The sequence below is a fragment of the Pseudophryne corroboree genome, chromosome 6 (genome assembly GCF_028390025.1).
Source record: "Pseudophryne corroboree isolate aPseCor3 chromosome 6, aPseCor3.hap2, whole genome shotgun sequence".
Taxonomy (NCBI): domain Eukaryota; kingdom Metazoa; phylum Chordata; class Amphibia; order Anura; family Myobatrachidae; genus Pseudophryne; species Pseudophryne corroboree.
In genome coordinates this window covers 25,222,642-25,237,605 of record NC_086449.1, presented here as the reverse complement: position 1 = coordinate 25,237,605, position 14,964 = coordinate 25,222,642, and the positions used below count along the sequence as shown (strand labels likewise).

At 48.1% G+C, this 14,964-nt stretch overlaps 1 protein-coding gene across 1 annotated transcript in view; it reads left to right on the top strand.

Moving 5' to 3' along the window:
- Positions 1–14,654, top strand: part of LOC134935940 (very-long-chain 3-oxoacyl-CoA reductase-B-like) — an 83,379-nt gene extending 68,725 nt beyond the window's left edge. The window contains exons 6-11 of the mRNA XM_063930795.1: positions 5,936–5,980; positions 8,491–8,525; positions 9,884–9,965; positions 12,394–12,459; positions 12,546–12,695; positions 12,792–14,654. Coding sequence (XP_063786865.1) covers positions 5,936–5,980; positions 8,491–8,525; positions 9,884–9,965; positions 12,394–12,459; positions 12,546–12,695; positions 12,792–12,899 — 486 coding nt within the window. The 3' untranslated portion in view covers positions 12,900–14,654. The remainder of the gene's footprint in view (positions 1–5,935; positions 5,981–8,490; positions 8,526–9,883; positions 9,966–12,393; positions 12,460–12,545; positions 12,696–12,791) is intronic.
- The last annotated feature ends 310 nt before the right edge of the window (positions 14,655–14,964 follow it).

The following is a 14,964-nucleotide window of genomic DNA, read 5'->3' as shown; positions in this document are numbered from 1 at the left end:
ACAAAACATGTCACACACCAGCATGCACAAAACAAGTCACACACCAGCATGCACAAAACATGTCACACACCAGCATGCACAAAACAAGTCACACACCAGCATGCACAAAACAAGTCACAGACCAGTATGCACAAAACAAGTCACACACCAGCACGCACAAAACAAGTCATAGACCAGCACGCACAAAACATGTCACACACCAGCATGCACAAAACAAGTCACACACCAGCATGCACAAAACAAGTCACACACCAGCATGCACAAAACAAGTCACAGACCAGCATGCACAAAACAAGTCACACACCAGCACGCACAAAACAAGTCACAGACCAGCATGCACAAAACAAGTCATAGACCAGCACGCACAAAACAAGTCATAGACCAGCACGCACAAAACATGTCACACACCAGCATGCACAAAACAAGTCACACACCAGCATGCACAAAACAAGTCATAGACCAGCACGCACAAAACATGTCACACACCAGCATGCAGAAAACAAGTCACACACCAGCATGCACAAAACAAGTCACACACCAGCATGCACAAAACAAGTCACAGACCAGCATGCACAAAACAAGTCACACACCAGCACGCACAAAACAAGTCATAGACCAGCACGCACAAAACAAGTCACAGACCAGCATGCACAAAACAAGTCACACACCAGCATGCACAAAACAAGTCACAGACCAGCACGCACAAAACAAGTCACAGACCAGCATGCACAAAACAAGTCACAGACCAGCACGCACAAAACAAGTCATAGACCAGCACGCACAAAACAAATCACACACCAGCACGCACAAAACAAGTCACAGACCAGCACGCACAAAACATGTCACACACCAGCATGCACAAAACAAGTCATAGACCAGCATGCACAAAACAAGTCACAGACCAGCATGCACAAAACAAATCACACACCAGCATGCACAAAACAAGTCACAGACCAGCATGCACAAAACAAGTCACAGACCAGCATGCACAAAACAAGTCACAGACCAGCATGCACAAAACAAATCACACACCAGCATGCACAAAACAAGTCACACACCAGCATGCACAAAACAAGTCACACACCAGCATGCACAAAACAAGTCACAGACCAGCATGCACAAAACAAGTCACAGACCAGCATGCACAAAACAAGTCATAGACCAGCATGCACAAAACAAGTCACACACCAGCATGCACAAAACAAGTCATAGACCAGCACGCACAAAACAAGTCACAGACCAGCATGCACAAAACACGTCATAGACCAGCACGCACAAAACAAATCATAGACCAGCACGCACAAAACATGTCACACACCAGCATGCACAAAACAAGTCATAGACCAGCACGCACAAAACATGTCACACACCAGCATGCACAAAACAAGTCACACACCAGCATGCACAAAACAAGTCACACACCAGCATGCACAAAACAAGTCATAGACCAGCACGCACAAAACATGTCACACACCAGCATGCACAAAACAAGTCACACACCAGCATGCACAAAACATGTCACACACCAGCATGCACAAAACAAGTCACACACCAGCATGCACAAAACAAGTCACACACCAGCATGCACAAAACAAGTCACAGACCAGTATGCACAAAACAAGTCACACACCAGCACGCACAAAACAAGTCATAGACCAGCACGCACAAAACATGTCACACACCAGCATGCACAAAACAAGTCACACACCAGCATGCACAAAACAAGTCACACACCAGCATGCACAAAACAAGTCACACACCAGCATGCACAAAACAAGTCACACACCAGCACGCACAAAACAAGTCACAGACCAGCATGCACAAAACAAGTCATAGACCAGCACACACAAAACAAGTCATAGACCAGCACGCACAAAACATGTCACACACCAGCATGCACAAAACAAGTCACACACCAGCATGCACAAAACAAGTCATAGACCAGCACGCACAAAACATGTCACACACCAGCATGCAGAAAACAAGTCACACACCAGCATGCACAAAACAAGTCACACACCAGCATGCACAAAACAAGTCACAGACCAGCATGCACAAAACAAGTCACACACCAGCACGCACAAAACAAGTCATAGACCAGCACGCACAAAACAAGTCACAGACCAGCATGCACAAAACAAGTCATAGACCAGCACGCACAAAACAAGTCACACACCAGCATGCACAAAACAAGTCACAGACCAGCACGCACAAAACAAGTCACAGACCAGCATGCACAAAACAAGTCACAGACCAGCATGCACAAAACATGTCATAGACCAGCATGCACAAAACAAGTCATAGACCAGCACGCACAAAACAAATCACACACCAGCACGCACAAAACAAGTCACAGACCAGCACGCACAAAACATGTCACACACCAGCATGCACAAAACAAGTCATAGACCAGCATGCACAAAACAAGTCACAGACCAGCATGCACAAAACAAATCACACACCAGCATGCACAAAACAAGTCACAGACCAGCATGCACAAAACAAGTCACAGACCAGCATGCACAAAACAAATCACACACCAGCATGCACAAAACAAGTCACACACCAGCATGCACAAAACAAGTCACACACCAGCATGCACAAAACAAGTCACAGACCAGCATGCACAAAACAAGTCACAGACCAGCACATACAAAACAAGTCACACACCAGCATGCACAAAACAAGTCACACACCAGCATGCACAAAACAAGTCATAGACCAGCACGCACAAAACAAGTCACAGACCAGCATGCACAAAACACGTCATAGACCAGCACGCACAAAACAAATCATAGACCAGCACGCACAAAACATGTCACACACCAGCATGCACAAAACAAGTCACACACCAGCATGCACAAAACAAGTCACACACCAGCATGCACAAAACAAGTCACAGACCAGCATGCACAAAACAAGTCATAGAGCAGCATGCACAAAACAAGTCATAGACCAGCATGCACAAAACAAGTCACAGACCAGCATGCACAAAACAAGTCATAGACCAGCATGCACAAAACAAGTCACACACCAGCATGCACAAAACAAGTCACAGACCAGCATGCACAAAACAAGTCACACACCAGCATGCACAAAACAAGTCACACACCAGCATGCACAAAACATGTCACACACCAGCATGCACAAAACAAGTCATAGACCAGCATGCACAAAACAAGTCACACACCAGCATGCACAAAACAAGTCACACACCAGCATGCACAAAACAAGTCACAGACCAGCATGCACAAAACAAGTCACACACCAGCATGCACAAAACAAGTCACAGACCAGCACGCACAAAACAAGTCACACACCAGCATGCACAAAACAAGTCACACACCAGCATGCACAAAACAAATCATAGACCAGCATGCACAAAACAAGTCACAGACCAGCACGCACAAAACAAGTCACACACCAGCATGCACAAAACAAATCATAGACCAGCATGCACAAAACAAGTCACAGACCAGCATGCACAAAACAAGTCACAGACCAGCATGCACAAAACAAGTCACAGACCAGCATGCACAAAACAAGTCACACACCAGCATGCACAAAACAAGTCATAGACCAGCATGCACAAAACAAGTCATAGATCAGCATGCACAAAACAAGTCACAGACCAGCATGCACAAAACAAATCATAGACCAGCATGCACAAAACAAGTCATAGACCAGCATGCACAAAACAAGTCACACACCAGCATGCACAAAACAAGTCACACACCAGCATGCACAAAACAAATCATAGACCAGCATACACAAAACAAGTCATACACCAGCATGCACAAAACATATCACACACCAGCATGCACAAAACAAGTCATAGACCAGCGTACACAAAACAAGTCATAGACCAGCATGCACAAAACAAGTCACAGACCAGCATACACAAAACAAGTCACACACCAGCATGCACAAAACAAGTCACACACCAGCATGCACAAAACAAGTCACACACCAGCATGCACAAAACAAGTCACAGGCCAGCATGCACAAAACAAGTCATAGACCAGCATGCACAAAACAAGTCACAGACCAGCATGCACAAAACAAGTCACAGACCAGCATGCACAAAACAAGTCACAGACCAGCATGCACAAAACAAGTCACACACCAGCATGCACAAAACAAGTCACAGACCAGCATGCACAAAACATAGACCAGCATGCACAAAACAAGTCATAGACCAGCATGCACAAAACAAGTCACAGACCAGCATGCACAAAACAAGTCACACACCAGCATGCACAAAACAAGTCACAGACCAGCATGCACAAAACAAGTCATAGACCAGCATGCACAAAACAAGTCATAGACCAACATGCACAAAACAAGTCACAGACCAGAATGCACAAAACAAGTCACAGCCAGCATGCACAAAACAAATCATACACCAGCATGCACAAAACAAGTCACACACCAGCATGCACAAAACAAATCACACACCAGCATGCACAAAACAAGTCACACACCAGCATGCACAAAACAAGTCACAGACCAGCATGCACAAAACAAGTCATAGACCAGCATGCACAAAACAAGTCATAGACCAGCATGCATAAAACAAGTCATAGACCAGCATGCACAAAACAAGTCATAGACCAGCATGCACAAAACAAGTCACATACCAGCATGCACAAAACAAGTCATAGACCAGCATGCACAAAACAAGTCACAGCCAGCATGCACAAAACAAGTCACAGACCAGCATACACAAAACAAGTCATAGACCAGCATGCACAAAACAAGTCATAGACCAACATGCACAAAACAAGTCACACACCAGCATGCACAAAACAAGTCATAGACCAACATGCACAAAACAAGTCACAGACCAGCATGCACAAAACAAGTCATAGACCAGCATGCACAAAACAAGTCACACACCAGCATGCACAAAACAAGTCACACACCAGCATGCACAAAACAAATCATAGACCAGCATACACAAAACAAGTCATACACCAGCATGCACAAAACATATCACACACCAGCATGCACAAAACAAGTCATAGACCAGCGTACACAAAACAAGTCATAGACCAGCATGCACAAAACAAGTCACAGACCAGCATACACAAAACAAGTCACACACCAGCATGCACAAAACAAGTCACACACCAGCATGCACAAGACAAGATGTCAGGTAGCAGAGTGTAACTACCTAAATGAGTGTAAGAGAGAGAAAACGAATATAAATCTGCCATTTACCTTAATATCAGAGTGTAATCATTCTGTATTATCCCTGCTTCTACACCTGGCAGGAGCTGCTGAGGCCCCGCCCACATGCACTAGGCCATGTGTTAGAACAGAGTATGACAACTGTGAATTGCGGCCAGCTCTTCTGCCTTGTACAGGAGGATACAGCAATGACGTGAGAAGGAGCTGGCCACTGGCGCATAGTCTCTACACCGGATATCACTGTCCAGCGCAAGACCACACATTTACATAGGCAAATATAATGGCCACACACATGTATCTGCCTTCCCTGCCGGCCCAGTGGGGACCTGGATGGAGGGGAAGCGGGGCAGACAAGGGGGTAGAATGGCGCAGAGACACAGGCTACAGCGTCATGGACAAAGGGGAGGCAGAACAATGCAGGGACTGGGTGGCTGGACAGACATCTGCTGTTCCCTGACAGTCCCTGTATTCTGATACAAATACCAAGCTCTGCCCCCATTTTCCAATTTTGCGCATGCACAGTCCGGATTCCATAGAGCGCTAGGAGAATTCCGGGGTATTTAGTAATGTCTGTGGGGCAGCAGGAGATAAAACGGGAGAGATGGTCAGTATGGCTTACAGACTAGGAAAGGATGTGGTGTGTGGCTGAGGATTAGGAACATGTTTGTCCTAATTTTACATATCATAATGTTGAGAGGTATGGAGGTACTTACTCTAATTAATGTCATTTCTCTTTCATCAGAGCTTAAACAACATTATTAACTGCAACATCCTGTCAGTAGTGCACGTAAGTCTTCTACCTACCTCATACATATTACATGGGACGTTGTAAGTCTACTCCTCCCCCTGCAGGGTGACATGGATAGAAGGGACCTATGAGCCTGTTCCTCCCACTGCGGGGTGACACAGTGACACAGACAGAAGGGAGCTATGAGCCTGCCCCTCCCCCTGCAGGGTGACACAGTGACACAGAGAGAAGGGAGCTCTGAGCCTGTCCCTCCCCCTGCAGGGTGACACAGTGACATAGACAGAAGGGTGCTATGAGCCTGCCCCTCACCCTGCAGGGTGACACAGTGATACAGTGACACAGAGAGAAGGGAACTATGAACCTGTCCCTCCCCATGCAGGGTCACACAAAAGGGAGCTATAAGCCTGCCCCGATCCCCGCAGGGTGACACAGTGACACAGACATAAGGGAGCTATGAGCCTGTCCCTCCCCCTGCAGGGTGACACAGACAAAAGGGAGCTATGAGCCTGTCACTCCCCCTACAGGGTGACACAGACAGAAGGGAGCTATGAGCCTGCCCCTCCCCTTGCAGGGTGACACGGTGACACAGACAGAAGGGAGCTATGAGCCTGTCCCTCCCCCTGCAGGGTGACACAGACAGAAGGGGGCTATGAGCCTGCCCCTCCCCCTGCAGGGTGACATAAACAGAAGGGAGCTATGAGCCTGCCCATCCCCATGCAGGGTGACACAGAAGGGAGCTATGAGCCTCCCCCTCCCCCTGTAGGGTTACACATGCAGAAGGGAGCTATGAGCCTGCCCCTGCAGGGTGACACAGTGACACAGACAGAAGGGAGCTATGAGCCTGTCCCTCCCCCTCCAGGGTGACACAGACAGAAGGGAGCTATGAGCCTGCCCCTCCCCCTGCAGGGTGACATAGACAGAAGGGAGCTATGAGCCTGCCCCTCCCCCTGCAGGGTGACACAGAAGGGAGCTATGATCCTCCCCCTCCCCCTGTAGGGTGACACAGAAGGGAGCTATGAGCCTGCCCCTCCCCCTCCAGGTTGACACAGACAGAAGGGAGCTATGAGCCTGCCCCTCCCCCTGCAGGGTGACATAGACAGAAGGGAGCTATGAGCCTGCCCCTCCCCCTGCAGGGTGACACAGACAGAAGGGAGCTATGAGCCTGCCCCTCCCCCTGCAGGGTGACATAGACAGAAGGGAGCTATGAGCCTGCCCCTCCCCCTGCAGGGTGACACAGAAGGGAGCTATGAGCCTCCCCCTCCCCCTGTAGGGTTACACATGCAGAAGGGAGCTATGAGCCTGCCCCTGCAGGGTGACACAGTGACACAGACAGAAGGGAGCTATGAGCCTGTCCCTCCCCCTCCAGGGTGACACAGACAGAAGGGAGCTATGAGCCTGCCCCTCCCCCTGCAGGGTGACATAGACAGAAGGGAGCTATGAGCTTCCCCCTCCCCCTGTAGGGTTACACATGCAGAAGGGAGCTATGAGCCTGCCCCTGCAGGGTGACACAGTGACACAGACAGAAGGGAGCTATGAGCCTGTCCCTCCCCCTCCAGGGTGACACAGACAGAAGGGAGCTATGAGCCTGCCCCTCCCCCTGCAGGGTGACATAGACAGAAGGGAGCTATGAGCCTGCCCCTCTCCCTGCAGGGTGACACAGTGACACAGACAGAAGGGAGCTATGAGCCTGTCCCTCCCCCTGCAGGGTGACACAGACAGAAGGGAGCTATGAGCCTGTCCCTCCCCCTGCAAGGTGACACAGACAGAAGGGAGCTATGAGCCTTCCCCTCCCCCTGCAGGGTGACACAGTGACACAGACAGAAGGGATCTATGAGCCTGTCCCTCCCCCTGCAAGGTGACACAGACAGAAGGGAGCTATGAGCCTGTCCCTCCCCCTGCAGGGTGACACAGTGACACAGACAGAAGGGAGCTATGAGCCTGTCCCTCCCCCTGCAGGGTGACACAGTGACACAGACAGAAGGGAGCTATGAGCCTGCCCCTCCACCTGCAGGGTGACACAGACAGAAGGGAGCTATAAGCCTGTCCCTCCCCCTGCAGGGTGACACAGACAGAAGGGAGCTATATGCCTGTCCCTCCCCCTGCAGGGTGACACAGACAGAAGGGAGCTATGAGGCTTCCCCTCCCCCTGCATGGTGACACAGACAGTAGGGAGCTATAAGCCTTCCCCTCCGCCTGCAGGGTGACACAGACAGAAGGGAGCTATGAGCCTGTCCCTCCCCCTGCAGGGTGACACAGTGATGCAGACAGAAGGGACCTATGAGCCTGTCCCTCCCCCTGCAGGGTGACACAGAAGGGAGCTATGAGCCTGTCCCTCCCCCTGCAGGGTGACACAGAAGGGAGCTATGAGCCTGTCCCTCCCCCTGCAGGGTGACACAGTGACATAGACAGAGGGGAGCTATGAGCCTGTCCCTCCCCCTGCAGGGTGACACAGAAGGGAGCTATGGGCCTGCCCCTCCCCCTGCAGGGTGACACAGACAGTAGGGAAGTATGAGTGTGTGGAGTGACATTATTTCTCTCTCTGTTTGCAGATGACCAGACTTGTACTGCCGCAGATGGTGTCACGGTATGTGTGTAATCTACACTTGTGCGCTGGAATATATTGTGGTTGCTAACTTGCTATGGGTTACCATTAGAAGTGTTTATATGCGCACAATCTCTATCAGCTCAGGGATGGTGCAGATCTTCAGTCCTTTGGCATGGAGGGAATTCCCGTGTACGGCATAGATCACCCTGGCCGATTCCACCTCACACCCTTTATCTCATTTCTATCATAGTCTCTCAGTAACCTGAAATATAAAGCACATTTACTGCTCTGCAGAACAAAGCGCATCTACGGCATAAATCGCCTTCACTGCCCATAGGCTCCTGGTCTCCTCCGTGCTCCCCGCTAACCTACACTCTCTGGTGGAAGTCTAGGCACACCTGTGCAATCCATACGCACCCAGTGGTGCCGAGAGAGAGGGGGAGGGTACAAATGACCTGGGCCCAGGTCTGATGGAGGGGCCCAGGCCACGCCTCCTGTGATTAGGCCATCATGCAGATCATGAGGTGACGCTGGTGAAGACACATTTTATTTTTTTCAACGTAATAAGAAAACCTCAGTTATACCGTGTGGCGCCATCCAGCTTTGTCTGCGCGGCGTGCAGGAGTCCAGGCCTCGGCCTACTGCGGGATCATCCTCCCATAGGCAGCTGAGTTTTTGAACCAGAAACTTTATTGGTGTAACATGGGAGAAGGGCGGGTGAGGTAATCAGGGCTGGCTGGTAACCTGGATTCTGAGTAATGTAAGAATACATAATAAATGTGCAGTATGTGTAAGGGGGTGGTCTTCAGTATGCCGGGATAGGGATGCAGACTGACAGGATCTAGCTGGTTCATATTGCTGGGGAAGAGGAGGAGTTTCCTCTTATTCTGGTGTTTCCCGCCCTCCCTCCCCTTTTTTGTGGTGGTTGGGGGTGGATAGTTGCGTTGGCTGGAAAGAACGGCAGGTTAATTGTTTTTAGGATTATCTAGATGTTTCTAATGATTATTGCAGGTATGGTTGGTGCGCCCACCTTTGTTGACTATAGTCATCTGCTGGATCACCCGGTCGGGGACAGCGACACCACCTGGACGGGTGGGTAGTCAAGGTATAAGGTGGAGTGGATACCGTTTGTTATTTTAGGCTGAGTTAGGTTCAGTCGTATGAGTTGGGGGTAGAAGTTAGCCGTTCTTTCTTGGCCACCACTAGTTAATCTTCATTCAAACATTTTGAGTTATAAGTTACTGAATAAATCAGCTAACAATTTATAAGTCTCCGAGTCTTTATTTTAGTTAAGAGTTAAGGGTTTATCGAATGCACAGTTATCCATCAGCCTTATGATGTTTATATACTTCTGTCCTGTTACTGAGATCTGTTACCTGCTGTATCCTCTCTCCTAGGAAGAAAGGCCTGATTATAAACATGTCATCTGGAATTGGAACTCACCCTTACTCATTGTACACGGTATACAGTGCCACAAAGGTATCTATTATTATTATTATCATCATCCAGTGACTGCATCATCCTTTTTAGTCCAATCCCCAAAGTCTCCATCTTTCTATTGCAAGGATGCTCAGGCCTCTAGTTTGGGGCCCAGTACTCCTGTAAGGCTACTCTGGCCTCCTGTTAGGCTGCTTGTTCCTTGTGTAAGGCAGGGCCTCATGTATGACTGCCTGGGCCTTGTGTAAGACTGCCTGGGCCTTATTGTTAGACTGCCCAGGCCTCATGTAAGGTTGCTTGTTCCTCATGTAAGGCTGCTTGGGCCTCATGTAAGACTGCCTGGGCCTCGTGTAAGGCTACTCAGGCCTTGTGTAAGGCTGCCTGATGCTTCGTGTAAGGCTGCCTAGGCCCCATGTAAGGCTGCTTGGGCCTCATGTAAGACAGCCTGGACCTTGTTTAAGGCTGCTCGGGCCTCGTGTAAGGCTACCTAGGCCTCATGTAAGACTGCCTGTGCCTTGTGTAAGACTGCCTGGGCCTCATGTAAGGCTGCCTGATGCCTTGTGTAAGGCTGCCTAGGTCCCATGTAAGGCTGCTTGGGCCTCATGTAAGACAGCCTGGGCCTCGTGTAAGGCAGCTCGGGCCTCATGTAAGACTGCTTGGGCCTTGTGTAAGGCTGCTTGGGCCTCATGTGCCTGGGCATCGTGTTAGGCTGCCTAGGCCCCATGTAAGGCTGCTTTTATCCCATGTGTGATACCCTGGTAAATGATGAAGATCCATGAGATGAACTTCTTACCTGCTCTTGATGGTATCTTTACTCCAAACAGGTTTTCTTGACTCTGGAAGAGAAAATGTGGCTGCTCTTCAACACAGAGCAATAGCACAATTAGATCTATTTATTTCTCTCCAGCAATTATTTTAAGGGCTCTGGATATTTCACAGATAATTTATTTTGTCATTACATTAACAAACAGTTTAAAAACATAACAGGTTAACACCAGTCAATGACTCTCACGTAAGGTCAAACACAACAGAGGTTATTAAACTGGAATATTGAGCTCTCTCGAAACTCTCACTGATTAATAGGATTGTTAGATTAGTGAAACAGACAATTTCAGTTTCAGCACAACTGGACACTTCAGACGTCAATCATTTTTAACATCTTCGTTAGAATAGTGTATGCAATTAGAATCAATATTCAATTCATGGGTTTTTTTTCCCATCGAGCGTCTACCAGATTAATACATTTGCAAAAATCACAAAAAAATTTCTATTTCACGTTGTCGTTATGGGGTATTGTTTGTAGAATTTTGAGGGAGAAAAATGTATTTATTCCCGTTTAGAATAAGGCTGTAACAGAACAAAATGTGGAAAAAGTGAAGCCCTGTGAATACTTTCTAGATGCACTGTGTGCCAAAGGCAGCTGGGTCCCCTGTAGTTAAAGATGGTCAATTTTAAATTGGACAGAAAAGTGTCTATTGTGTCTTTGTTTGATTGTGCAGTTAAGGGATCGGCTGACAAATTATATAAATTTGCATAATATTTTACAAAGTGATTGGAAATACTCTATGGATTATGGACCCTATTCAGATTGGATCGCTAATCTTGTTAAAAAGCAGTCGCTGCGATCACATAGTTGCCTCCCAGAAATAGAGAAAAAACGCCCATTGCAGAAATTGCGAATACGCAATTACCGGAACATCTAAGAGTTTATCCATCTGCAGGGTCGTCCAAAATTCGGCATACGCAAGAGGCTGGAATTGGTCATCGCTGGCGTCAGAGACCCACCCACAAAAATGCCTGGGCACGCCTGCATTTTTACAAACACACCCACAAAATGCCATGTTTCCTCCCCTAAACACTGGCTTCCTGTGAATAAAGATGCAATTGCGTTGAAGCACAATGTGTTCGCAGAAATAATCACTAATTGGGCGTGCTCACGCACAATACGAATCCTGCACATGTGCATTCGTTCCATAATCGGCCGGATTGCGTTTTCTCATATTTTGCGATCCAACCTGAACGGGGTCCTACAGTATAGATCTTTATATGTTGTCCCCTAAGCTTCAGAGTCAGCATTCTGCCAGCCTGATTGCAAGCCCTATACAATTTACACCTAGTTTCAAGTTATTTTAAATGTGTGACTCAAATTAGTGAAAAGTTTTGGACAAAAATATAATTATTTTTTTTAATACCCCTTTTTTAGTGGAAGTTTCCCTAAATATTTAGGGAAGTGACTGAATAACTATGGTGCGGCCCATACTGGGGGCTGTTATTATCAAGGGTAGTATATTAAACTCAAACCATGCTTTTCTGAAGCCCGTCTCGCTCTTCCCCCCCCCCCGATACGACAAACCGATTTCCTATAGGTAAAAAACCTGGTTGCTCTGTGGCCCTCTCTACCGGGCAGGACTTGCTGGAATATGTAGTTCCCCTGTACCTGGGATAATGGTCAGCTTTCTGTCTCCATTAGGCCTTTATGGACTTCTTTTCCCGTGGTGTCCATGCTGAATATAAATCGGATGGGATTACAGTACAGGTAATGGTCCGGTGTGTGTGTGTATAAGTGTAGAGAGAGAGTATATGGTGGGCAGGGATGTGACGGCCCTCTCTGTATCTCCACAGTCCGTGCTGCCGCTCTTGGTCTCCACCCCCATGAACCTTTCCATAGAGGATACTATTACTGTAAAAAAAGCAGAGGATTTCGCCAGGGAAGCCCTGAACACCGTGGGGTACACCACTCGGACCGCCGGCTGCCTCTCTCACTCGATACAGGTAGGTGTGTGTGTGATACATCCTGACTACAGGTCCTGGTCTCCATCTAGGAGGCGATGGTTTGGTGACATTCCCCTCCCTCTCTTCTCTCCGCAGAGCTATGCCCTGGGACGCTTCCTCCCGCACACCACCGAATCCTTCAACCTGCTGATAAACTTTGGTATAAAATTCAGCAAGTTGACGGGGAAATCCAAAAAGCAGTAACGCGGAGCTGCGGGAGGATGAGCCAACGATGCCGTCTGTTGCTCTACCGGTGACCGCCGCTTGCCGACTCCTGAGTAAATGACAATATTAAGAAGAGTGTGATTTCCTTGAGCCCTGTTCTGCAATGCGGCTGTCTTTGAGCTCTTTACATAATGAGAACTGGCCATAATACTCTGTAAGCTCCTAAATGCCGGATTTTATTATAGAGTATGCCTCCCTAACTTATACCAATAACCTGCAGATATTTCACATTAATGACAAACTAACCCAAGTATGTATAATTTACACATTGTTACATAACTGACCTCTCTAGTGCTATGCAGAGCATTCCGCTGCTCCATCTACCCCCTGACAGATACACACGAGGGTATGGGTTAGGCACTAGGGGGAGGGTTATGGTTAGGCTTCGGGAGAGGGGCAGTTAGGGTTAGGCTGCGGGAGAGGGGCGGTTAGGGTTAGGCTGCGGGAGAGGGGCAGGTTAGTGTTAGGCTGCGGGAGAGGGGCAGGTTAGTGTTAGGCTGTGGGAGAGGGGCAGGTTAGGGTTAGTTAGGGTTAGGCTGTGGGAGAGGGGCAGGTTAGGGTTAGGCTGCGGGAGAGGGGCAGTTAGGGTTAGGCTGTGGGATAGGGGCAGTTAGGGTTAGGCTGTGGGATAGGGGCAGTTAGGGTTAGGCTGTGGGATAGGGGCAGTTAGGGTTAGGCTGCAGAAGGGCTGGGGTAGGAATAAAATGGTTACCCAGAAGCCATCTGCATTCTCAGCATCGGAATTCTGGTGTCGGGTTCTCGACCGCTGGGATCTCATACCCAACCAAGAGATATGTTCTGCAGATTATTACATTACTGACCAGGTAGAGATGTGCAGATCATTTCTATGTCCTATCTACCCCCTAACAGATACATAGGGGCAAATTTACTAATTATTAGGTTTCAGACCGGATAATGAGAATTTCTTATTGCTGCTATTCATGACAATAAGAAATCTGCATGCCCCTGAATGTACTAAAATTCACCAGCAAGGACAGGGGCACAGAAAGGAGCCTGTCCCCACCATATGCAAAGAAGGGGAATGGCTGCAAAATAAATATGTAATGTGATAGTTCATCTGAGACTAGTGCTGCAGCACAAGGGAGTAACCCCCTCTGCCAGGTAAAGGGGGGGGACACACCTGGGCCTCTACTGAGCCCCTCCATTATACCTGGGTATTTAGTACCCTCTTCCCCCTCTCAGCACCACTGACGTCATCTGTTAAAGCCGATGCTCAAGGGCATAGCACGTCTAAGTCAGGGCATCTAAAATAAAAACCCAGTATACAGTAGAAAAAAAAAAAAAAAAAGACACTTTTTATAAAGGGAAGGTTTGGTGCATAAAAACAAAATTGCCAACATGACATCCACCACACGCAGTGGCAAGGAAAGGCTCAGGCCTTGGCCTTTTCTGAGTGGTGGTTCTGCACCTGTCAGTGAGGCATCTTCTGCTGCCTCTCATGATGATGCAACCTCATCACTCAAAGTCTAGAAGAGGTGTAAAAAAACTGAAAACCACTAAGGCAGTAGAACAAACTGCGCATTCAGAAACAGAAATGTCACAAATCCTTGAAGAGAGCAGGTCCAGATTAACAATGGGGCAGATGGAGCTCCAGCTCCAGGCCCCAGATAAAAATAGGCCCATCATCATGACAGCATGATAATGATTAACTGCTCAGCTGGTCACATGGTTGCCATAAATGATAAGAATTAAAATGATAATTTGAATTCCTCACTAAGTGATGCTGTTTTTTTTATATAGTGTAGGAAGTGTACATGCCCATATGTCACTGGCCACACCTACACAACTTTAGCCACACCTACTCAACTTCTCACAATAGGCCCTTGATCATTTTCAACCAGAGGCTCATGAGGACCTTAATCTGGCCCTGGAAGAGAGTGTCCAAGAGTGCTATGTGTGAGCCTGATTTTTCTGATACTGTACTCACAGAGAAGCTACCTTCCACCATTTCTGCTCCCTCTGCAAATGAGGGGATGAGCAGCAGAAGTATACTGTAGTTGATGACATAGAAATTGAGGATGCC